This window comes from Melanerpes formicivorus, unplaced genomic scaffold (assembly GCF_026170545.1).
Source record: "Melanerpes formicivorus ecotype bairdi unplaced genomic scaffold, bMelFor1.0.p_v2 SCAF_21, whole genome shotgun sequence".
Classification (NCBI taxonomy): domain Eukaryota; kingdom Metazoa; phylum Chordata; class Aves; order Piciformes; family Picidae; genus Melanerpes; species Melanerpes formicivorus.
Genome location: NW_027142373.1, coordinates 14,470,657 through 14,492,163, shown reverse-complemented (window position 1 = coordinate 14,492,163; position 21,507 = coordinate 14,470,657). Strand labels below are relative to the sequence as shown.

Genomic DNA, 21,507 nt, shown 5'->3' with positions numbered 1-21,507 from the left:
GGGCATGAGGCGCTCGGGTGGCCTCCACCACTGCTGGGCGCAGCGCCACCACCACAGCCCCTGCCTGCGCTCCTGGGCGCGGCCGTGGAGACCCCTCCCCACTCAGACCGCTTGGCACTGATGCCCACCCTCCCTGTGGCAAGCTTCTAGGGTTCCTGCTTGCTGACTCGGCTACCCTGGTCTGGGACAGAGTCCCTAGGGCAGGAGCGCCGGCAGCTGTCCCCGCGGGGCTGGGCAGGGCTTGGGCAGGGCAGGGGCACCGGCAGCACTCTGCACGGGGGGGCACCGGCGGTGTTGGGAGGGGCACTGGCAGCTCTGGGGTACTGGGGGCTCTGTGGGGTGTGTGTGGGGAGGCTGCTGGCAGTGCTGTGCCCAGGGCTGCTGCCCTCCTGTCCCTGCTGTCCCTGCTCTCTGCACAGGCTGCACCCAGGCCGGCACTGGCTGGGGAGGCAGCCCTGGAGGGGAGCAGGGGAGCTGTGCCTACCTCCACTCTCAATCAGCACGTCCAGGAGCTCGTCCATCTGCTGACTTCGTGTCATCTGCTGCAGCCAACGACAAAGAGGAGAGGAGAGGCCATTAGGAGGAGAGTCCCTGTGGCCAGCAGCCAGGTCAGTGGCTCCAGACCCCACCAGTGGCTGTGTGCCATGCAGCAGAGATGCCACTCCAGCAGGGGGCTGGCAGCAGCGTTCAGCTGAGCACTGCAAGGGACCTGGGACAGGAAGGGCAGATCCAGGGAGCATGGCACCATGTTCCCTTCACCCTGCCACCCACCCTCTGCTCCATGCCCACCACAGACTGCCTCTTCCCAGGGCTCTCAGGACACACTGGTTTTTGGGGCCAGCACCTTGCACGGGCCTGAGATGCCCTGCACTCCCTGCAGCTCCCTGGGGAGGCCTGAGATGCCCTGCACTCCCTGCAGCTCCCTGGGGACAATGCAGCTTCATCCTGCCCCCCTGCAGCTCCCTGGGGACAATGCAGCTTCATCCTGCACTCCCTGCAGCTCCCTGGGGACAATGCAGCTTCATCCTGCCCCCCTGCAGCTCCCTGGGGACAATGCAGCTTCATCCTGCCCTGGGCCTGGGCAGAGCTTCTGCACACCCCCCTGCCAGCAGGAGCCTGCTGTGTGTCTCCCAGCAGCACCACTGCACTTTCCTAAAGGCAGCAGCCCCAGTGGGCCCACGGCTGCTGGCAGACCCTCAGCTGAGGCAGAGGCTTGGTGAGCAGTGGAGAGAGTTCCCCACATGGGATCTGCTGCAGTGTGAGGCTGATGGAGTGGCACAGAGCACTCTGCCCAGGGGCCAAAGAGGGGAGGTGGTCTGGGAATGCTCAAGAGCCTCATGCAGCACTCAGCACCCCAAAGAAGACCACACAAAGCCCTGGGGGAGGGGTGTGGGGCATCAGGACCCCAGGCTGGGCTGGTGCTCTGAAAGCCCAGAAGATGCTGTCCCACCCTGCAGGGTGTCTGACTGCTCTCTGGCTGCCACTCAGCAGCTAACTCCTGCCCTCTCCGGACGGACACAGCCCTCAGACACCCTGTGCCCCCCCTGTGCCACCTCGCAGCGCTGCAGCCAGTGCCCAGCTGCAGGGGCACGCTGCTGGGTGTGCTCCCTGCAGTTCCCTGCTCCAGCCATCAGGCGGGGCTGTCCCTGCCGTGGGGCTCTGTGCGGCTCCCTGAAGGCACCGTGCATGTTGCCCTCCCCGTTGGGGGCTTTACAGCCCAGAGGAGAGGTCCTGCTGCTGCCTGGGGGACCCTGGCAGGGGGCTTGGGTGAGGCTGGGCCGCTAGCAGCTGCAGCTTGTGCTGGAGAGCTGGGCAGGGAGAAAGTCAATGAAATTCACCATGGATGAGTGTGGGATTCTGCACCTGGGGAAGAGCAACCCCAGGGACAGTGCAGGCTGGGACAAGAGCTGTTGGAAGGCAGCCCTGAGGAAAAGGACTTGGGAGTGCTGGTGGCCAGCAGGATGGCCAGGGGCCAGCAGTGTGCCCTGGGGGCTAAGAGGCCAAAGGCATCCTGGGGGGCATTAAGGGGAGTGTGGCCAGCAGCCCAAGGGAGCTTCTCCTGTCTCTCTGCTCTACTCATCCAGACTCCTGTGTCCACTTCTGGGCTCCTCAGCTCAGGAAGGACAAAGAACTAAAGGAGAGAGTCCAGTGCAGGGCCACGGAGATGCTGGGGGCACTGGAACAGCTCTCATGTGAGGAGAGCTGGGGCTGGGGCTGGGGAGCCTGGGGAGGAGGAGGCTGAGGAAGGATCTCATCACTGCCTGCAAATATCTCAGAGGTGGCTCTCAGGAGGATGGGGCCAGGCTCTGCTCAGTGGTGCCCAGTGACAGGGCAAGAGGGACTGGGCATGAACTTGACCCTAGGAAGCTCCATCTCAGCATGAGGAGGAAATTCTCTACTTTGAGGGTGGCAGAGCCTGGAGCAGGAGGTTCTGGAGTCTCCTTCTGTGGAGACTTTCCAACCCTCCTGGCTGTGTTCCTGTGTGCCCTGCCCTGGGTGACCCTGCTCTGGCAGGGGGTTGGTGAGCTCCAGAGGTCCCTTCCAGCCCCTACCACTCTGTGATCCTGTGACTGCCCCTCTCCAAACCTTGGTGCCTGCCCAGGGTGAGGGCTGGTGGCTGCTGAAGGGTCAGCTCTGCTCTGCTGGTTGCCTGGTGGGAGGCACAAACTCTGTCTGCTGCAGACCCCCAGCTGCAGGTCCTGCTCTGCCCTCCCAAGAGAAGGCTTCCAGGGGAACTGCTCTGCAGCCCACTGCTCAAAGCCCCTCAGGCACTGTGAGGGGCTGCAGTGGCTCAGCAAGATGCTGAGAAACCCAGCAGCACTGAGTGGGCTCTGCCAGGGCTGCAGGAGCTGTGCCAGGGCTCTCCCAGGGGTTGAGGGATCTGTGCCACAGCTTCCTTGCTCTGGATACGGCTGTGCCAGGGCTCCATGGGCAGGGGAAGCTGTGCCAGGGCTTTCCCAGGGTGGAGAGACCCATGGCAGTGCTCCATGGGGCCAGGAGAACTCTGCCAGAGCTCCATGGGGCAGAGGGAGCTGTGCCAGGGCTTCCCCAGGGGTACAGCAAACTGTGCCAGGGCCTCCCCCTGAGAGGAGAAGCAGCTGGGTTAGGACTCTTCCAGGGCAGAAGAAGATGTGCCAGTGCTCCCCAGGGCAGAGGGAGCTCTGCCAGGACTCCTCCGGGGCAGAGGGAGCTGTGCCAGTGCTTAACCAGGAGCAGAGGGAGCTGTGCCAGGGCTCCGCGGGGCAGAGGATGCTGTGCCAGGGCTCCACAGGACAGAGGATGCTGTGCCAGGACTCTCCCAAGGCACAGGGGTCTGTGCCAGTGCTCACCCAGAGGCGGAGAGCAGTGCTGGGATGCCCTCGGGGAAAAAGCGTGCTGTGCCAGGGCCCCCTCAGGGCAGCTGGAGCTGTGCCTGGGCTCCAGGGGGCACAGGACCTGTGCTGCGGTGCGGGGCAGCTGCGTGCTGTGGCAGCAAGGGGACACCCTGCCGAGGACCCCGTGGTGCCGCCAGCTTCCACCCCTTGCCCATCTGGGGCGCTCTTGCCTCTCCGGGCAGGGCCCCGTGGCACCCACCCCGGGCGCTGGCTGAGGGGCAAGCACTCGGCCTGGCCGCCGGCCCCCAGCCCGTGCCCCCGGTGCCCCCGGTGCCCGCCACTCACCGGCGCGGGGCGCAGGCAGGCGCCATGCGGGGAGCCGCCCGGGCCCTCGGGCGCAGCGCCGGGGGACAGCGCCAGCAGGTAGTGGCTGTTGGGGGAGGGCGGCAGGCTGATGTGCTGGGGGCTCTTGGCAGGCCCCAGGGGAGAGTGCTGGGGGGAGCACTGGGGGCTGAGGAAGGTGGAGGAGACGGAGCCCTGCCCCGCGGGCTCCAGGCAGCGGCTCACGGCGTGGGGCAGCTGCGCCCCGCAGTTACTCAGCTTCTCCGAGCTGCCGCCCTGCCCCTTCAAGGCCGTCTGTTTGGAGGCGAAGGGACAGCTGGACACTGCGTTCTCCTGCTTGATGGGGACGCCGAAGAAGTGCTGAGGGGGCTGCTGCTTCTCCTCCAGGCCGCCGCTCCTCTTCCGCTTCTGGAGCTGCATCCGCAGCTCTTCCACCTGCCGCTGCTCCTGCTGCAGCTTCCACGTCAGCTCGTTGATCACCTTCTGCTTCTCCACCAGCATCTTGTCCTTCTCCGTGTCCACCCCCTCCAGCTCCAGCTGGATGCTGCCTCCGTTCATGCTGCCCATGAGGCTTTCCTCAGCGCCGCCGGGCACCGGGGAGGGCTGGAGCCCGAACTGCGGGGAGGCCATGGGGCCGTCGTTGAAGGTGTCTGGCAAGGAGCCGCTGACGGAGAGGTCGGAGGAGGCCGGGGAGATGGGCGGCGTGGAGCTGGTGCTGCCGAAGTGGTAGAAGCCGTTGGACAAGAGGCTGGTGGAGGACGGCGGCTGGTAGCCGGGCAGGGAGCTGGCCGGCGTGACCGGGAAGGTGACGGTGGTGATCTCGCTGAAGCTGGGCACGGCGCCGCCGCCGCACTCCTGGAACGGCCGCAGCCGGTCCATCAGCGCCGTCTTGGTCCCCGACACCGGCAAGCCTCGGATCCGGAGCTGCTGCCTCAGCTCTGACACCTAGAGGGAAAGCCAGCGACCGTCAGCCCCGGGGGCAGGGGAGCCCTGCGGAAGCCAAACCTCCCGGCGAGAAGCCTCGGCTGGCAGGCAGAGCAGAGGGACGGCCCTCGGCGGCTTGCTGCCAGCAGTCACCGTGCACAGCCCTGACCACGGCATGGCCTGCAGCATCTCACCTTTCCTGGCAGGAAAAGCCTCCCTTCTTCCTCCAGGAAGCCAGCAGTGCTCCTTGGGACATGGAGGTAACCCAAGATTCACCTCCTGGCAGTAGGTGACATAGAACCACAGGAAGAGACCTTTAAGGTCGTCTGGTCCAAGCCTTAACACAGCACTGCCAGGGCACCACTAAACCCTGGCCCTCAGCACCACAACTGCTTGGCTTTGAAACCCCTCTGCCCTGGGCAGCTTGTTCCAGCCTTTGACAAACCTTTTAGGGAAGAAGTTGCTCCTCATGCCCAACCCAAATATCCCCATGTGCAATTTGAGGCCTATTGCCTGCTCCCTGGGAGGAGAGACCAACCCCCACCCTCCTTCCAGGAAGCTGTAGAGAGTGGTAAGGTCTCCCCTAAGGCTCTCTTCCACTCAACAGAAGGCTTTCACACTGACCAGGAGCTGGCTGAAGGCATCCTTCAGCTCAGAGAATGTGACCATGTGTCTTGGAGGGAAATACTCCATGGTCAGGCATCTGCACGTGGTTGAGGCATCTGAGCTATGGCCAAGTTCTCTCTCCCTCATCTTATTGCCTCCAGGTCTCTAGGGACTCCTGATAGGATTTGGCTTTCTCCATGGCTGAGACCTCAGGAACAGAGCATAAAAGGACACTGCCCAGGGAGGTGGTGGAGTCCTCATCCCTGGAGGTGTTCAAGAGAGGATTGGATGTGGCACTTGGAGCCATGGTGTAGTGGTCAGGAGGTGCTGGGTGGCAGGTTGGACTTGATGATCTTTGAGGTCTTTTCCAACCTTATTGATTCTATGATTCTGTGACTGTTGGTGTCAGTGATTGTCCCTCCTGCCCTGCCTGCCTTGGCTCCCTGGGAGCTTGAGCTGCAGTTGAAAGCAGTGCCCACAGCTGCAGCCCCCAGGAGATGCCTTCTTGTGCAGAGAGCTGAGCTGGCCTGGCTGCAGCGACCACTGAGAAGCTGAGTGGAGGTTGTGCTGACCTTCTGGCTGGTTTGCTAGCAGAATCCATGATGCCCACCATAAAGCCACAGAAGGTGTGGAGCCATGAGCTGCAGGAGCAGAGGCTGTCCTCTAGCCCTTGAGCTGCTGGCCTGGCCTGCAGCCACCTCAAGTCATAGCTAAGGCTACGTGCTCTGGAGCAAGGCACACAGAGGCCCCCTGCAGAGCAGCAAAACCAGGCCTCCAGCTCCTGCCACAGTGCCCAGCTCTGCTGTGGTGTCCTCCTGGCTGTGCTCATGCCATGCTGGTTCTGCAGTGCCAGCTCAGCCCCTGGCACTGCACTGCCCTGCACTGCACTGCACTGCATGCTACAAGGGCAGCAAAGCACATTTGGGCAGGGTGACCCTGCACCAGCTCCTGCACCAGCAAAGTTTGTACTCACCTTCAGATCGTCCAGGTTGGATGGCAGAGGGCCTGGCTTGATGGAGGAGACACAAGTCTGGCCTGAGAAGGTGGTTTTCACAGGAGAGAGAGGGGTGCTGCTGACAGAAGCTGATGAAGAATTGGAGCTTTTGACCATTTGCTCATTGGATTGCCTGAAACAACAAAGCAGATGTTGGCCTCTCTGCCAGCTGTGCCAGCTCTGCTCCCTTGGGGCTGCTGTCTGTCTCCTGTAATAGGAAGACTGAAGGACTGCCAACCCCAAGGAGAAGCAGGCTGGGCTGTAAGGAGGTTGCTGGTGACCCACCAGCAGGTCATTGGTGCCCCTGTTCAGTGCACTAAGCCAGAGTGGCTCTGCAGAGAGTGCTGTGCCCCTGTTCAGTGGCTCTGCAGAGTGCTGTGCCCCTGTTCAGTGGCTCTGCAGAGTGCTGTGCCCCTGTTCAGTGGCTCTGCAGAGAGTGCTGTTCCCTGTTCAGTGGCTCTGCAGAGTGCTGTGCCCTGTTCAGTGGCTCTGCAGAGTGCTGTGCCTGTTCAGTGGCTCTGCAGAGGCTGCTGTGCCCCTGTTCAGTGGCTCTGCAGAGTGCTGTGCCTGTTCAGTGGCTCTGCAGAGTGCTGTGCCCTGTTCAGTGGCTCTGCAGAGTGCTGTGCCCCTGTTCAGTGGCTCTGCAGAGTGCTGTGCCCCTGTTCAGTGGCTCTGCAGAGGCTGCTGTGCCCCTGTTCAGTGGCTCTGCAGAGGCTGCTGTGCCCTGTTCAGTGGCTCTGCAGAGACTGCTGTGCCCCTGTTCAGTGGCTCTGCAGAGACTGCTGTGCCCTGTTCAGTGGCTCTGCAGAGAGTGCTGTGCCCCTGTTCAGTGGCTCTGCAGAGTGCTGTGCCCTGTTCAGTGGCTCTGCAGAGAGTGCTGTGCCCTGTTCAGTGGCTCTGCAGAGTGCTGTGCCCTGTTCAGTGGCTCTGCAGAGAGTGCTGTGCCCTGTTCAGTGGCTCTGCAGAGTGCTGTGCCCTGTTCAGTGGCTCTGCAGAGAGTGCTGTGCCCCTGTTCAGTGGCTCTGCAGAGTGCTGTGCCCTGTTCAGTGGCTCTGCAGAGAGTGCTGTGCCCTGTTCAGTGGCTCTGCAGAGAGTGCTGTGCCTGTTCAGTGGCTCTGCAGAGTGCTGTGCCCCTGTTCAGTGGCTCTGCAGAGTGCTGTGCCTGTTCAGTGGCTCTGCAGAGTGCTGTGCCCTGTTCAGTGGCTCTGCAGAGTGCTGTGCCTGTTCAGTGGCTCTGCAGAGTGCTGTGCCCTGTTCAGTGGCTCTGCAGAGTGCTGTGCCTGTTCAGTGGCTCTGCAGAGGCTGCTGTGCCCTGTTCAGTGGCTCTGCAGAGTGCTGTGCCCTGTTCAGTGGCTCTGCAGAGAGTGCTGTGCCCCTGTTCAGTGGCCCTGCAGAGAGTGCTGTGTCCTGTTCAGTGGCTCTGCAGAGAGTGCTGTGCCCTGTTCAGTGGCTCTGCAGAGTGCTGTGTCCTGTTCAGTGGCTCTGCAGAGTGCTGTGCCCCTGTTCAGTGGCTCTGCAGAGTGCTGTGCCCTGTTCAGTGGCTCTGCAGAGTGCTGTGCCTGTTCAGTGGCTCTGCAGAGTGCTGTGCCCTGTTCAGTGGCTCTGCAGAGTGCTGTGCCCCTGTTCAGTGGCTCTGCAGAGTGCTGTGCCCTGTTCAGTGGCTCTGCAGAGTGCTGTGCCTGTTCAGTGGCTCTGCAGAGAGTGCTGTGCCCTGTTCAGTGGCTCTGCAGAGTGCTGTGCCCTGTTCAGTGGCTCTGCAGAGTGCTGTGCCCCTGTTCAGTGGCTCTGCAGAGAGTGCTGTGCCCTGTTCAGTGGCTCTGCAGAGTGCTGTGCCTGTTCAGTGGCTCTGCAGAGTGCTGTGCCCTGTTCAGTGGCTCTGCAGAGTGCTGTGCCCCTGTTCAGTGGCTCTGCAGAGTGCTGTGCCCTGTTCAGTGGCTCTGCAGAGTGCTGTGCCTGTTCAGTGGCTCTGCAGAGAGTGCTGTGCCCTGTTCAGTGGCTCTGCAGAGTGCTGTGCCCCTGTTCAGTGGCTCTGCAGAGAGTGCTGTGCCCTGTTCAGTGGCTCTGCAGTGTGCTGTGCCCTGTTCAGTGGCTCTGCAGAGAGTGCTGTGCCCTGTTCAGTGGCTCTGCAGAGTGCTGTGCCCTGTTCAGTGGCTCTGCAGTGTGCTGTGCCCTGTTCAGTGGCTCTGCAGAGTGCTGTGCCCTGTTCAGTGGCTCTGCAGAGAGTGCTGTGCCCCTGTTCAGTGGCTCTGCAGAGTGCTGTGCCCCTGTTCAGTGGCTCTGCAGTGTGCTGTGCCCTGTTCAGTGGCTCTGCAGAGAGTGCTGTGCCCTGTTCAGTGGCTCTGCAGAGTGCTGTGCCCCTGTTCAGTGGCTCTGCAGAGAGTGCTGTGCCCTGTTCAGTGGCTCTGCAGAGAGTGCTGTGCCCCTGTTCAGTGGCTCTGCAGAGTGCTGTGCCCTGTTCAGTGGCTCTGCAGAGACTGCTGTGCCCTGTTCAGTGGCTCTGCAGAGAGTGCTGTGCCCTGTTCAGTGGCTCTGCAGAGTGCTGTGCCCTGTTCAGTGGCTCTGCAGAGTGCTGTGCCCCTGTTCAGTGGCTCTGCAGAGAGTGCTGTGCCCTGTTCAGTGGCTCTGCAGAGTGCTGTGCCTGTTCAGTGGCTCTGCAGAGTGCTGTGCCCTGTTCAGTGGCTCTGCAGAGTGCTGTGCCCCTGTTCAGTGGCTCTGCAGAGTGCTGTGCCCTGTTCAGTGGCTCTGCAGAGTGCTGTGCCTGTTCAGTGGCTCTGCAGAGAGTGCTGTGCCCTGTTCAGTGGCTCTGCAGAGTGCTGTGCCCCTGTTCAGTGGCTCTGCAGAGAGTGCTGTGCCCTGTTCAGTGGCTCTGCAGTGTGCTGTGCCCTGTTCAGTGGCTCTGCAGAGAGTGCTGTGCCCTGTTCAGTGGCTCTGCAGAGTGCTGTGCCCTGTTCAGTGGCTCTGCAGTGTGCTGTGCCCTGTTCAGTGGCTCTGCAGAGTGCTGTGCCCTGTTCAGTGGCTCTGCAGAGAGTGCTGTGCCCCTGTTCAGTGGCTCTGCAGAGTGCTGTGCCCCTGTTCAGTGGCTCTGCAGTGTGCTGTGCCCTGTTCAGTGGCTCTGCAGAGAGTGCTGTGCCCTGTTCAGTGGCTCTGCAGAGTGCTGTGCCCCTGTTCAGTGGCTCTGCAGAGAGTGCTGTGCCCTGTTCAGTGGCTCTGCAGAGAGTGCTGTGCCCCTGTTCAGTGGCTCTGCAGAGTGCTGTGCCCTGTTCAGTGGCTCTGCAGAGACTGCTGTGCCCTGTTCAGTGGCTCTGCAGAGAGTGCTGTGCCCTGTTCAGTGGCTCTGCAGAGTGCTGTGCCCTGTTCAGTGGCTCTGCAGAGTGCTGTGCCTGTTCAGTGGCTCTGCAGAGTGCTGTGCCCTGTTCAGTGGCTCTGCAGAGTGCTGTGCCCCTGTTCAGTGGCTCTGCAGAGTGCTGTGCCCCTGTTCAGTGGCTCTGCAGAGTGCTGTGCCCTGTTCAGTGGCTCTGCAGTGTGCTGTGCCCTGTTCAGTGGCTCTGCAGAGTGCTGTGCCCTGTTCAGTGGCTCTGCAGAGAGTGCTGTGCCCTGTTCAGTGGCTCTGCAGAGTGCTGTGCCCCTGTTCAGTGGCTCTGCAGTGTGCTGTGCCCTGTTCAGTGGCTCTGCAGAGTGCTGTGCCTGTTCAGTGGCTCTGCAGAGTGCTGTGCCCTGTTCAGTGGCTCTGCAGAGTGCTGTGCCTGTTCAGTGGCTCTGCAGAGGCTGCTGTGCCCTGTTCAGTGGCTCTGCAGAGTGCTGTGCCCTGTTCAGTGGCTCTGCAGAGAGTGCTGTGCCCCTGTTCAGTGGCCCTGCAGAGAGTGCTGTGTCCTGTTCAGTGGCTCTGCAGAGAGTGCTGTGCCCTGTTCAGTGGCTCTGCAGAGTGCTGTGTCCTGTTCAGTGGCTCTGCAGAGTGCTGTGCCCCTGTTCAGTGGCTCTGCAGAGTGCTGTGCCCTGTTCAGTGGCTCTGCAGAGTGCTGTGCCTGTTCAGTGGCTCTGCAGAGAGTGCTGTGCCCTGTTCAGTGGCTCTGCAGAGTGCTGTGCCCTGTTCAGTGGCTCTGCAGAGTGCTGTGCCCCTGTTCAGTGGCTCTGCAGAGTGCTGTGCCCTGTTCAGTGGCTCTGCAGAGTGCTGTGCCTGTTCAGTGGCTCTGCAGAGAGTGCTGTGCCCTGTTCAGTGGCTCTGCAGAGTGCTGTGCCCCTGTTCAGTGGCTCTGCAGAGAGTGCTGTGCCCTGTTCAGTGGCTCTGCAGTGTGCTGTGCCCTGTTCAGTGGCTCTGCAGAGAGTGCTGTGCCCTGTTCAGTGGCTCTGCAGAGTGCTGTGCCCTGTTCAGTGGCTCTGCAGTGTGCTGTGCCCTGTTCAGTGGCTCTGCAGAGTGCTGTGCCCTGTTCAGTGGCTCTGCAGAGAGTGCTGTGCCCCTGTTCAGTGGCTCTGCAGAGTGCTGTGCCCCTGTTCAGTGGCTCTGCAGTGTGCTGTGCCCTGTTCAGTGGCTCTGCAGAGAGTGCTGTGCCCTGTTCAGTGGCTCTGCAGAGTGCTGTGCCCCTGTTCAGTGGCTCTGCAGAGAGTGCTGTGCCCTGTTCAGTGGCTCTGCAGAGAGTGCTGTGCCCCTGTTCAGTGGCTCTGCAGAGTGCTGTGCCCTGTTCAGTGGCTCTGCAGAGACTGCTGTGCCCTGTTCAGTGGCTCTGCAGAGTGCTGTGCCCCTGTTCAGTGGCTCTGCAGAGTGCTGTGCCCTGTTCAGTGGCTCTGCAGTGTGCTGTGCCCTGTTCAGTGGCTCTGCAGAGTGCTGTGCCCTGTTCAGTGGCTCTGCAGAGAGTGCTGTGCCCTGTTCAGTGGCTCTGCAGAGTGCTGTGCCCCTGTTCAGTGGCTCTGCAGTGTGCTGTGCCCTGTTCAGTGGCTCTGCAGAGAGTGCTGTGCCCTGTTCAGTGGCTCTGCAGAGTGCTGTGCCCCTGTTCAGTGGCTCTGCAGAGAGTGCTGTGCCCTGTTCAGTGGCTCTGCAGAGAGTGCTGTGCCCCTGTTCAGTGGCTCTGCAGAGTGCTGTGCCCTGTTCAGTGGCTCTGCAGAGAGTGCTGTGCCCTGTTCAGTGGCTCTGCAGAGAGTGCTGTGCCCTGTTCAGTGGCTCTGCAGAGTGCTGTGCCCCTGTTCAGTGGCTCTGCAGAGTGCTGTGCCCTGTTCAGTGGCTCTGCAGAGAGTGCTGTGCCCTGTTCAGTGGCTCTGCAGAGTGCTGTGCCCTGTTCAGTGGCTCTGCAGAGAGTGCTGTGCCCTGTTCAGTGGCTCTGCAGAGTGCTGTGCCCTGTTCAGTGGCTCTGCAGAGAGTGCTGTGCCCCTGTTCAGTGGCTCTGCAGAGTGCTGTGCCCTGTTCAGTGGCTCTGCAGAGAGTGCTGTGCCCTGTTCAGTGGCTCTGCAGAGAGTGCTGTGCCCTGTTCAGTGGCTCTGCAGAGAGTGCTGTGCCTGTTCAGTGGCTCTGCAGAGTGCTGTGCCCCTGTTCAGTGGCTCTGCAGAGTGCTGTGCCTGTTCAGTGGCTCTGCAGAGTGCTGTGCCCTGTTCAGTGGCTCTGCAGAGTGCTGTGCCTGTTCAGTGGCTCTGCAGAGTGCTGTGCCCTGTTCAGTGGCTCTGCAGAGTGCTGTGCCTGTTCAGTGGCTCTGCAGAGGCTGCTGTGCCCTGTTCAGTGGCTCTGCAGAGTGCTGTGCCCTGTTCAGTGGCTCTGCAGAGTGCTGTGCCCTGTTCAGTGGCTCTGCAGTGTGCTGTGCCCCTGTTCAGTGGCTCTGCAGAGTGCTGTGCCCCTGTTCAGTGGCTCTGCAGAGGCTGCTGTGCCCTGTTCAGTGGCTCTGCAGAGTGCTGTGCCCTGTTCAGTGGCTCTGCAGAGAGTGCTGTGCCCCTGTTCAGTGGCCCTGCAGAGAGTGCTGTGTCCTGTTCAGTGGCTCTGCAGAGAGTGCTGTGCCCTGTTCAGTGGCTCTGCAGTGTGCTGTGCCCTGTTCAGTGGCTCTGCAGAGAGTGCTGTGCCCTGTTCAGTGGCTCTGCAGAGTGCTGTGCCCTGTTCAGTGGCTCTGCAGTGTGCTGTGCCCTGTTCAGTGGCTCTGCAGAGTGCTGTGCCCTGTTCAGTGGCTCTGCAGAGTGCTGTGCCCCTGTTCAGTGGCTCTGCAGAGTGCTGTGCCCTGTTCAGTGGCTCTGCAGAGAGTGCTGTGCCCCTGTTCAGTGGCTCTGCAGAGTGCTGTGCCCTGTTCAGTGGCTCTGCAGAGAGTGCTGTTCCCTGTTCAGTGGCTCTGCAGAGAGTGCTGTGCCCTGTTCAGTGGCTCTGCAGAGTGCTGTGCCCCTGTTCAGTGGCTCTGCAGAGAGTGCTGTGCCCTGTTCAGTGGCTCTGCAGAGAGTGCTGTGCCCTGTTCAGTGGCTCTGCAGAGTGCTGTGCCCTGTTCAGTGGCTCTGCAGAGAGTGCTGTGCCCTGTTCAGTGGCTCTGCAGTGTGCTGTGCCCTGTTCAGTGGCTCTGCAGAGTGCTGTGCCCCTGTTCAGTGGCTCTGCAGAGTGCTGTGCCCCTGTTCAGTGGCTCTGCAGAGTGCTGTGCCCTGTTCAGTGGCTCTGCACAGAGTGCTGTGCCTGTTCAGTGGCTCTGCAGAGTGCTGTGCCCCTGTTCAGTGGCTCTGCAGTGTGCTGTGCCCCTGTTCAGTGGCTCTGCAGAGTGCTGTGCCCCTGTGCAGTGGCTCTGCAGTGTGCTGTGCCCCTGTTCAGTGGCTCTGCAGAGTGCTGTGCCCTGTTCAGTGGCTCTGCAGAGTGCTGTGCCCTGTGCAGTGGCTCTGCAGAGGTTGCTGTGCCCCTGGTTTGTGTTTCAACTTCATGCCTCCACCCCCCCTGCACTGCCCCAGGTGGGCACAGCAGAAGTGTGGGGGGAGCCAGGACTAACCCCTGCTGTTGGCACAGTGCCACTCACTTTATCTGGCCTTGGTGCATCCCTGGGTAGCTGAAGTGCTGCTGCTGCTGCTGCTGCTGCTGCTGGCTGAGAATCTGGAGCTGCAGGAAGAGCTGCTGCTGCTGGAGGAGCCTGGCATAGGCAGAGTCCATGGGTGGAGGAGACTTCTCTGCCTTCTGGTCAGGGGGGATGTACTGGTGGTACTTCAGCTTCTTCACCTTGGGCTTGGTGTCCTTGGGCTTTTTGTGACGGTTCTTGTTGTCACTGGAGGATTTGGACTGTTGGTCCAAGAAGGAGAGGCATTAGCTGGGGGAAGAGCTCCTGCCACCCCTGTGGCAACTCAGAGGCCCAGGACAGAGCAAGGCAGCTCCAGGAGCTGCTGAGCCTGCGTGGGGGACTCCTCAGGGCTCCCTCTCAGTTGTGCTGGAGAGCACATGAGCTGAAGGCCTCGCCTCGCCTGGAAGGTGCTTCAGTGTTGCCTTGTATGCCCTGCTCCCAGCCCCGGGGGATGTTTCCAGTGCAGACCCTGAGCAATCACCTCTAGCAGGGTGTAATGCTGCACCTCCTGAAGTTACAAATGGAACCAAGCTGCAGCTTTTGACCACAAGGCTTAGCTCCCCACATTGTCCAAGCCTTGAAGGCCAAACCCCCAAACGCCTCACGCGTGGGGGGCAGCACAAAGCGCTTGAGGCTTGGCCTCAGCCAGGTGCCGGTGGCAGCCTGGTGGCAGCCTGGTGGCAGCCTGGTGGCAGCCTGGTGGGAGCCTGGTGGCAGCCTGGTGGGAGCCTGGTGGCGCAGGCTAAGTTACCTTCACGGCGGAGGGCACTGTGAGGCTTGGGCTCTCCTGCCCTGCTGGCTGCTTGGGGCTGTCACACTGGCTGCCCTGCCCTGGGCCTGGGTCCGTGGCATGGCTGTCAGCACTGTGGGGGTGATCCTGCAAGGGAGAGGTGAGCTGTGACATGGGGTTGGAATCTCCCCAGTCCATCCCAGTGCCCTCATGCCAATCCCAGCCCATTATCCCTACTCCCCTGGCTAGCTCAGTCCTTACCCCCTCCTCTGCTCCCCCCCTTCACCCCAGTTCTCTGTAGTCTCCTGGTCTTCCTTATTCCACCTCAACCCCTCAATCCTCCTTCCTCTCCCAGTCCACTGCTGGCTTCTCAGTGTCCACCAGACTAGCCCTGTCCCCACAGTGCACCTCTGGCTGGCTCCAGCCCCTGTGGTCCTCCCAGTTCCCGGTCCAGTTCCTCCCAATGCCTCCAGTCTGTCTCAGTCCACCTCAGCTCACTCCAGTCCCCACAGTCCCTCACCCCCCCGGGACCCACCGCGGCTGCCGGCGGCAGCAGTACCTGCAGTGGCCAGCAGGGGGTGCTGTAGATACGTGCAGCGGGGACCCCTCACCCTCCCCAGGACACGGGGACACCAAACTGCACGGACACGGGGACACCAAACTCCCTCCCCGGACACGGGGACACCTCACATCACCCCCCCACACCCGCACACGGGGACACCGAGCCCACCCCACGGGCACAGGGCCGGTTCCAAGGCGCAGCCCTCCCGCCCGTCTCGTCCCCACGGCGGGTACACACGGTGCCGGTGCCGGTGCCCGAGCCTGACCTGCGGTGCCCCGGCAGGGGCTGCCTCCGGGGCCTTGGTGCCCGCTGCCGGCTCGGTGGCGCCCGGCGAGTCTTGGCCGCGGGCCTGCTCCGGGGACAGTCCATCGTTGCTGCTGTCCTCGTCGAAGGCAAAGGCGTCGGCAGGCTTGGGGAAGCTGACCTGGGTGCCTGCCAGAGGAGAGGGGGTACGGTCAGGGCGCTGAGCAGGGCACGAGTGGGGCAGTGGGAGGGACAAGGGTGAGCCCCGTGGGATGTCCCTGTGCCTGCAGCCAATTGTTCAGAGCCGGCCGTGGGCAAAGGCTGCGGTGCTCAGACACCTCCTGACCCCAGCCCTGCACAGGGCAGCAGCTGATGTGAGCCTGTGTCCCAGGCTGGTGGGAGAGGAGCTGGCACCTGCCATGGACCATGCTTCCTGTGAGAGGGAGCCAGGAGACATCTGAGGAGCCTGGCCTGCCAGGGCAGGGGGCTTTGTGCAGGCGGGGGAGGCTGGCGCCGGAGGGGCTCTGGCCCCGTGTTGGGCTGAGGTGGGGAAGGGCTGTGAGAGTCACCCTCTCCATCAGCTGGGCACCATGACTGGGAGCCTACACTATACATGGGGCCCTATCCTCAGCAAAAGGATTGGAATCCACCCACAGGGTGACCTACAGCAGCCATCAGAGGTGGACCTGGCTGCAGCTGAAGAGAGGCTTCTAGAGCCTGTGTCTGTCACAGAGCCACAGAAACATTCAGGCTGGAGCAGACCCTCAGGATCACCAAGTCCAACCCAGAGCCCTACTCTGCAAGGGTCACCCCTAAACCATAGCCCCAAGCACCACATCCAAGCCACCTTCAAACACCTCCAGGCTTGGGGACTCCACCACCTCCCTGGGCAGCACATTCCAACCCCTGACCACTCTTGCTGGGAAAAATGTTTCCTACTGTCCAGTCTGAACCTGCCCAGTGGCAGCTTGAGGCCATTCCCTCTTGTCCTGTCACTAATTACCTGTGAGAAGAGACCAGCAGCAGCCTCTCCACAACCTCCTTTCAGGGAGCTGTAGAGAGCCAGGTCTCCCCTCAGCCTCCTCTGTTTCACACTAGTCATCCCCAGCTCCTTCAGTTGCTCTCCAGCAGATTTATTCTCCAGGCCCTTCCCAGCTTCCCTGCCCTGCTCTGCCCTGGCTCCAGCACCTCCACAGCTCTTGAGGTGCCCAGAACTGGACACAGCACTCGAGGTGTGGCCTCCCCAGTGCTGAGTACAAGCTTCACCCACGTGAGGTGCTTCAAACCATCACCTCCCTGACAGCCCCAACCTGCTTCTCCCCCCTGCAGGGCTCCCCCCATGCTATCTCCCAGCGAGATGGGCAAGAGCTCTTGAGCCCCTGGGGTGTGCTGAGAGATAAAGTGCTGAGAAAGAAAAGGTCTCCTGTGAGCCTGGGGGGAGCTGCAGGTGGGGGCTGAGGAAGGAGCAGAGTGAGCATGCTGGTAATCTGCTGCTGCTCATGCCTGGCATTTGTCAGGCAGCCTGGCACGCCGATAGTGAGGTGACAAATGGGGAAGTAGGAAGGGGACAAACTTCCACCTGTCCCTGCTGCTGGTGGAGCAATGTGCAGCTTCTCACCAACCCCTACCCCTATCTGGGAGATAAGGCTTATCTCTGCCTGCTCCAGCTCATGGTGCCAGGGTGGGTGAGGAAACAGGGAGCGCTGGCTCCTTGCCCCGAGCTGCTGCCCAGCCACCAAGTGGGGTGGGGATGAGATCAGCTGCATCCCCTGGAGAGCCTCTTCTCCCTGTGCTGCAGGGCAGGGGCTCCTCATCTGACCCTGCAAACAGAGCCTGGGCCCTCTCTGCCAGGGGCAGCACACACACCAGGACTCCCCTGAGGAACTGCAACCCTGCAACCCAGCTGGGCCGGGTGGGAGCTGTCCCCATGCCTGCAGACAAGCATGGGCATCGGCCCTCGGGAGAGCTGACAGCCAGCGAGGAGCACTTCTGCAGCTGCAGGCACCCGCGGGGCTGGCGTCCAATAACCACACCTTGAGCCCTGCGAAAGGCAGGAGCCCAAGGGACCCTCAGGACACAGCAGCAGCCTGGAGCATGACAGGAATGTGCTGCATCCTGCTGCCTGATACCAGGGGCTGTGCCGGCTGGGGAATGCTGCCCTTATCTGTCCTGCTCTCACCCAGCCCGGGGCTGACCCTATTGTTTCACCGTCCCCTGTCTCTGCCGTAATCTGAGGCAGCGCGGTGCTCGCTCGGGGCTGTTGCTAATGCTGGGTATTGTCCTCTGCAGCGTATTGGACAGAGTGATGACAAGGACCTGGTAAAAAAGGCTTCTTGTATCACTGCTCAGCTATGCAGGGCACTGGCGGCCTCCTGTCACTGGGAGGCTAGGGCCGTTGGTTGGGGGCTGGCATTTTCTGCTCGCCCTGCCGGAGGTGATTAGAGGAACACGTCAGCTGAACTTTCCACTGCATAAACAGTCGAGATTCCAAGGTTAAAGTGAAATGATTTTAGGCCCTGTCATCTCCCTGCTATTGCAAAAACAAAAGGCTTAACCTTCTCAAGCGCCGCCGCTCATCTCCGCTGCGGGCTCAGCCCCCCGCCCCAAACGGGCGGCGCCACAGGACACCTCCACGGGGCTCCAGAGATCAGCTGGGGGATCCTGCAGCCTGGGGCTCTTCTCCTGCAGAAACCTGAGAGCTGGGATCGTGTTCCTGGTGCAGCTGCACCACGTCCTACCCGTGGCACCCACCACTACCGAGCAACTTCACGTCCGACCCTAGCGCGCTGCGTGTTTCACCCTAAATGGGATGAAACTGGCTGCCAGGAGGCATTTTTCCCTCAGCAATGTGCGAGGAGGACCTTGCAAAAGGGAGAAATTTAAAGTTGGACAAAACATTCGAAGCCAGACTCTTTGTTTTAACAATTATGTCCTGTAAATGTCTGTTTACCACCAGCTCCTGACAAGGCAGCTGGAGAGGAGCTCTGCTCAGACTTCAAACGCCTTGGCCCGGGCTCCCAGCCCCAGCTCGTGGCCGGAGCTGTGCTCAGCCTGCCTCAGATGTTGCTAAATGGGAGGCATTGGAATCTTCTGCTTCTTTTTTTTTCTTCCTTTTAATTTTTTTTTCCCCACTGTGCTCTCCTTCAGTAAGTGGCTGGGGAGATTGTACTTCAGCTCTCCTTAAACATCCCTCTTCAGGCAGGGCCCTGGAACATTTCACCTTCCAAGATGAAAGCAAGCTGCGAGGCGCTGGGATCCCAGCGGCTGGAGGGCCAGGCTGCAGCAGCCTCCCTCTGAGCGCTCTGTGCACTCCACAGAGGGGACACCAAGAGCAGGAGCAGCACAGAGCAGGATCTGAGCCTGGAAAAATCTAATGGCATTCGTGCTGCTTTCTGAGATGAAAGGAAAATCAAAGCTCTTCCACTTTCAGTTCCCATTTTTGGCCTCTCTCCCATCGTTCAGACTCTCCCTGTGCCAAAGCCCTGCCACTGTCCCCAGCTTGCTCTAAGCCCCAGAACAGGCACTTGATGTGAGGTTGTTCCATGGACTAAGGATCCAGGAGCAACAGAACAGAGTTGCCGAGGGGCAGAGCATCTCCCTGTGACCCAGGGGTCAATTTGGACATGTAGAGATGGCCCCAGGCTTCCCAAATACAGCCTGCTGGCCTGGCGCTCTGGGATGCTGCCACAGGCAGGTGACCTTTCCCAAAGAACACTGCAGACCCCACTTGGGGATTTGGAGCAATGGGAGCACGTTGGGACAGTTCAAACCCAAGTGCTGCTGAAGTGCCAGAACTGAGCCATGGGACAGCTGGCTGCAAGTCACTGGCTGCTCTGAGGACTGGGAGGGTCCAAATCCAGTTCTGGTGCATGCTTCAATCCCAGGAACATTCCAGGTGAGGTTGGTTGGGCTCTGAGCAACCTGCTCTGGTTGCAGATGTCCCTGCTGACTGCAGGGGGCTTGGACTAGATGACCTTTAAAGGACCTTCCAGCCCAACCCATTCTATGACCATTCCTGCCCCTGTTTTTGGACCTCCTTGTCCTGGCACTGGACCTGGGTGAAATCAGAGTCATTGTTTGCTTTGTATGGGCTCCCACAGCAGCCTCCTGCAGCAGCAAGGGGGAAGTAATTGTGGAGGATTCTTCCTCCCTCCTCTGGCTGGGGGTAGGTGATGGGGCAGAGCCAAGCCTGGGCACAAGTCAGCTGCTGGGTGTGTAGGGGTATGCCCTGCTTTGGGGGGCAGGCAGCCCCTCAGGCTCCCATCAGTCTAGCACCACAGGGATGCTTCCCTAGCCCAGGAGGTCTCTGTTTGACCTTGCACACCACCAGCACCAGTGGGAAACAGGGAGAACCTCGACCTCATAGAGTTACAGAATGGTTTGGGTTGGAAAGGACCTTCAAGACCATCCAGTTCCAACCCCCTGCATGTGCAGGAACACCTCCCACCAGCACAGGTTGCTCAAGGCCTCATCCAGCCTGGCCTTGAAGAGCCCTGGGCAACCTGTTCCTGTGTCTCACCACCCTCACAGTCAAGAATTTCTTCCTTATCTCCAGTCTCAGTCTCCCCTCTTCCAGCTCAGAGCCATTGTCCCTCATCCTGTCACTCCCAGACCTTGTCAAAAGTCCCTCCCCAGCCTTCTTGTAGCCCCCTTCAAATACTGGAAGGCTGCTCTAAGGTCTCTCTTCTCCAGGCTGAACTGGTCCACTTCACCCCTCACCTGCTAGGGGGGAAAAGATGGAGATGGGAGAATCCAGGCTGGCCTCAAACACAGTGTGCACCCAGGTCCTCTCCCAGGAGAGGGAGGAAAGTGCCCTGTGTCCTGCAGCACCATTTACACCCTGCAAGCATTGGGAAGGGCTTTGAGAAGGGAAGTTCTTTCTGAGGGGCCATGGCTGAGCAGTTCAGCTTTGGCCTTTGCTCTCTTTGCATAGTTCTGGGTGAGGCAGCCTGGGCTGTGCTGGACTGGGCTGCTTGCTAGGAAAGTCATCAAACTGAAGCAATAGATGCAGCTTCTCAGTGCAGGCTGCTGGCTCCCTGCAGCCACTGTGGCCCCATCCTCATACCCTGGCCAGTGCACACAACACAGCCTGGTCTCTTGCAGTACCTTTGATGGCCTCCTTCACAGATGAGTCCACAGGAATGATGTTCTTCTCCACCAGCTCCAAAGGCCCTGGCCTGAGAGCAATCTTTTCATTGAGATCATCTGCCAGCCTGGCTCTCTTCAGCTTCATTTGGGTGGACTGAATGGACCCCTCTGCAGCTGAGTCTGCAAGGCCAAAGGGAAGGCATCAGGTGAGGGCCTGGGGTGGCTGCTAGCAGAGTGCTCAGTGAGGATGTGCTCAGCCTCTCTGGGGTGCAGCCAAAGCCTAAGCATGGCTCAGTGCACAGCAGGAGCTGCTCTGGGGCTGGGAGGCAGGATGCTGGACTGGAGAGGAATGGTGGGTTTGGGGCATGAGTCCTCCTCTGAGCCTTAAGTTGAGCTTCTCCACTCCCAAGCAAGATCCAGCCTGGGCTTGCAAACCCAGCCTGCAACCAGATCATCCTGCCCAGAGCCCAGGAATGATCTGCAATGGAAACTTCATTAACCAGCCAAAAGTCCACTCCAGCTTCTGCCTACCAGGAGCCCTTGGTCCTTGTGAGCTAATTCAGATGGATCCCTGCTTCTGAGGAGCAGTAGGAGGGCAGAACCATTAATGATGTTTGACAGCTGGAGTAAATGGTTTACTCTGGAAGATCAAAAGCTGAGTCTTTGGGAGGGGATGTTTGGAGGTGGCATGGCTGCAGTGCTCCAGGCCTTCAGAGCAAAAGGCAGCTGGAGAGGAGCATAACAAAAGCAGCTAGATCTGGAAGCTGAGCCCTACCAAACCCAGCAGAGGAGTCCCCAGTTGTTGAGTGGTGACAGAAGAGTAGCCAACGAGACAGAAAGGTGCCCTGGGCACAGCTGATGTGGCTCCTCTGGTGGCTCAGGAGTGAGCAGAGAGGGAGCAGGATGCTAAACCACACTCTCCATACCCTCAGAGTCTACAGTGAGGAGAGCTGCACCTGCCTGCAAACACTGCACACTCTCCTAGAAGAGACACTGCAGGCAACAGAAGCTTGATGCTGGTGACAGCTTGTCTGCAGGAGGCCAGAAGAGGTGACCCAGTGTCCCTCCTGCTCCACTCTGCACAGGGCAGTGACCACACAGGGCCAGGGAGCTCCTCGGGGTGGGCAGTGACACAAGGTGTGCCTGTGAGGTGCTTAGATGGTGCAGAGTGTCTCAGCTGGCCAGCTTCAAGCACCTCTAGGCACTGCTATGAGCCCAGTGGAGATGGAAGTCCGTGGCAGGCCAGGGCACCCCTCCACCAGATGCAGTGTGACAGACAGAGCTGTGAGCAGAGGCTGTGCCCAGGATGTGTGTGTGGGGCACAGGAGCTGGCTCAGCACACAGACTCTGCCTCACCTCTCCTCTGGCTGATGACTGCAGCTGCCTGCACATCTGGCTTACACCCCTGAGGCCTCAGCTCCAGTGGTGTTGCTCCTGTTGTTTAACCTAAGGAAAAGAGACCTCACACCTGTTCAACAGGCAGTGCTGCCAGGGCTGCGGCACTGCTCTCCTGTCAGGGGTGGAGAGCCAAGGAAAAGCAAGGCAGTGCCACCAACCCAGCATGGGCCCCTGGCTCAGCCCTCCTGTGTGCCAGGGGAGAAAGGAGCAGGGATTTCATCCTTCTGAGAGCAGAGGCCAGCATCTGAGCTGCCAGAGCCAGCTGCTTCCTCCAGGCGACTGACAGGAGCTGAGGAGAGAGGCTGCACATCCTC

The 21,507-nt window shown here is 60.7% G+C and overlaps 1 protein-coding gene across 10 annotated transcripts in view; it reads right to left on the bottom strand.

Annotated features, from left to right (window-relative positions):
• MYOCD (myocardin) overlaps positions 1-21,507 on the bottom strand; it is a 48,515-nt gene that overhangs the window by 2,631 nt on the left and 24,377 nt on the right. For 7 of the 10 annotated variants that reach the window (XM_068151656.1, XM_068151660.1, XM_068151664.1 and 4 more), the window contains 7 exons: positions 19,814-19,975; positions 14,730-14,896; positions 13,924-14,049; positions 13,137-13,393; positions 6,160-6,313; positions 3,660-4,601; positions 485-542 (listed from right to left, as the gene is read on the bottom strand). In XM_068151656.1, the coding sequence (XP_068007757.1) occupies positions 485-542; positions 3,660-4,601; positions 6,160-6,313; positions 13,137-13,393; positions 13,924-14,049; positions 14,730-14,896; positions 19,814-19,975 (1,866 nt within the window). Of the gene's footprint in view, positions 1-484; positions 543-3,659; positions 4,602-6,159; positions 6,314-13,136; positions 13,394-13,923; positions 14,050-14,729; positions 14,897-19,813; positions 19,976-21,151; positions 21,242-21,507 lie in introns of all 10 variants that reach the window. The other 3 variants (XM_068151662.1, XM_068151663.1, XM_068151657.1) reach the window with 2 other exon arrangements.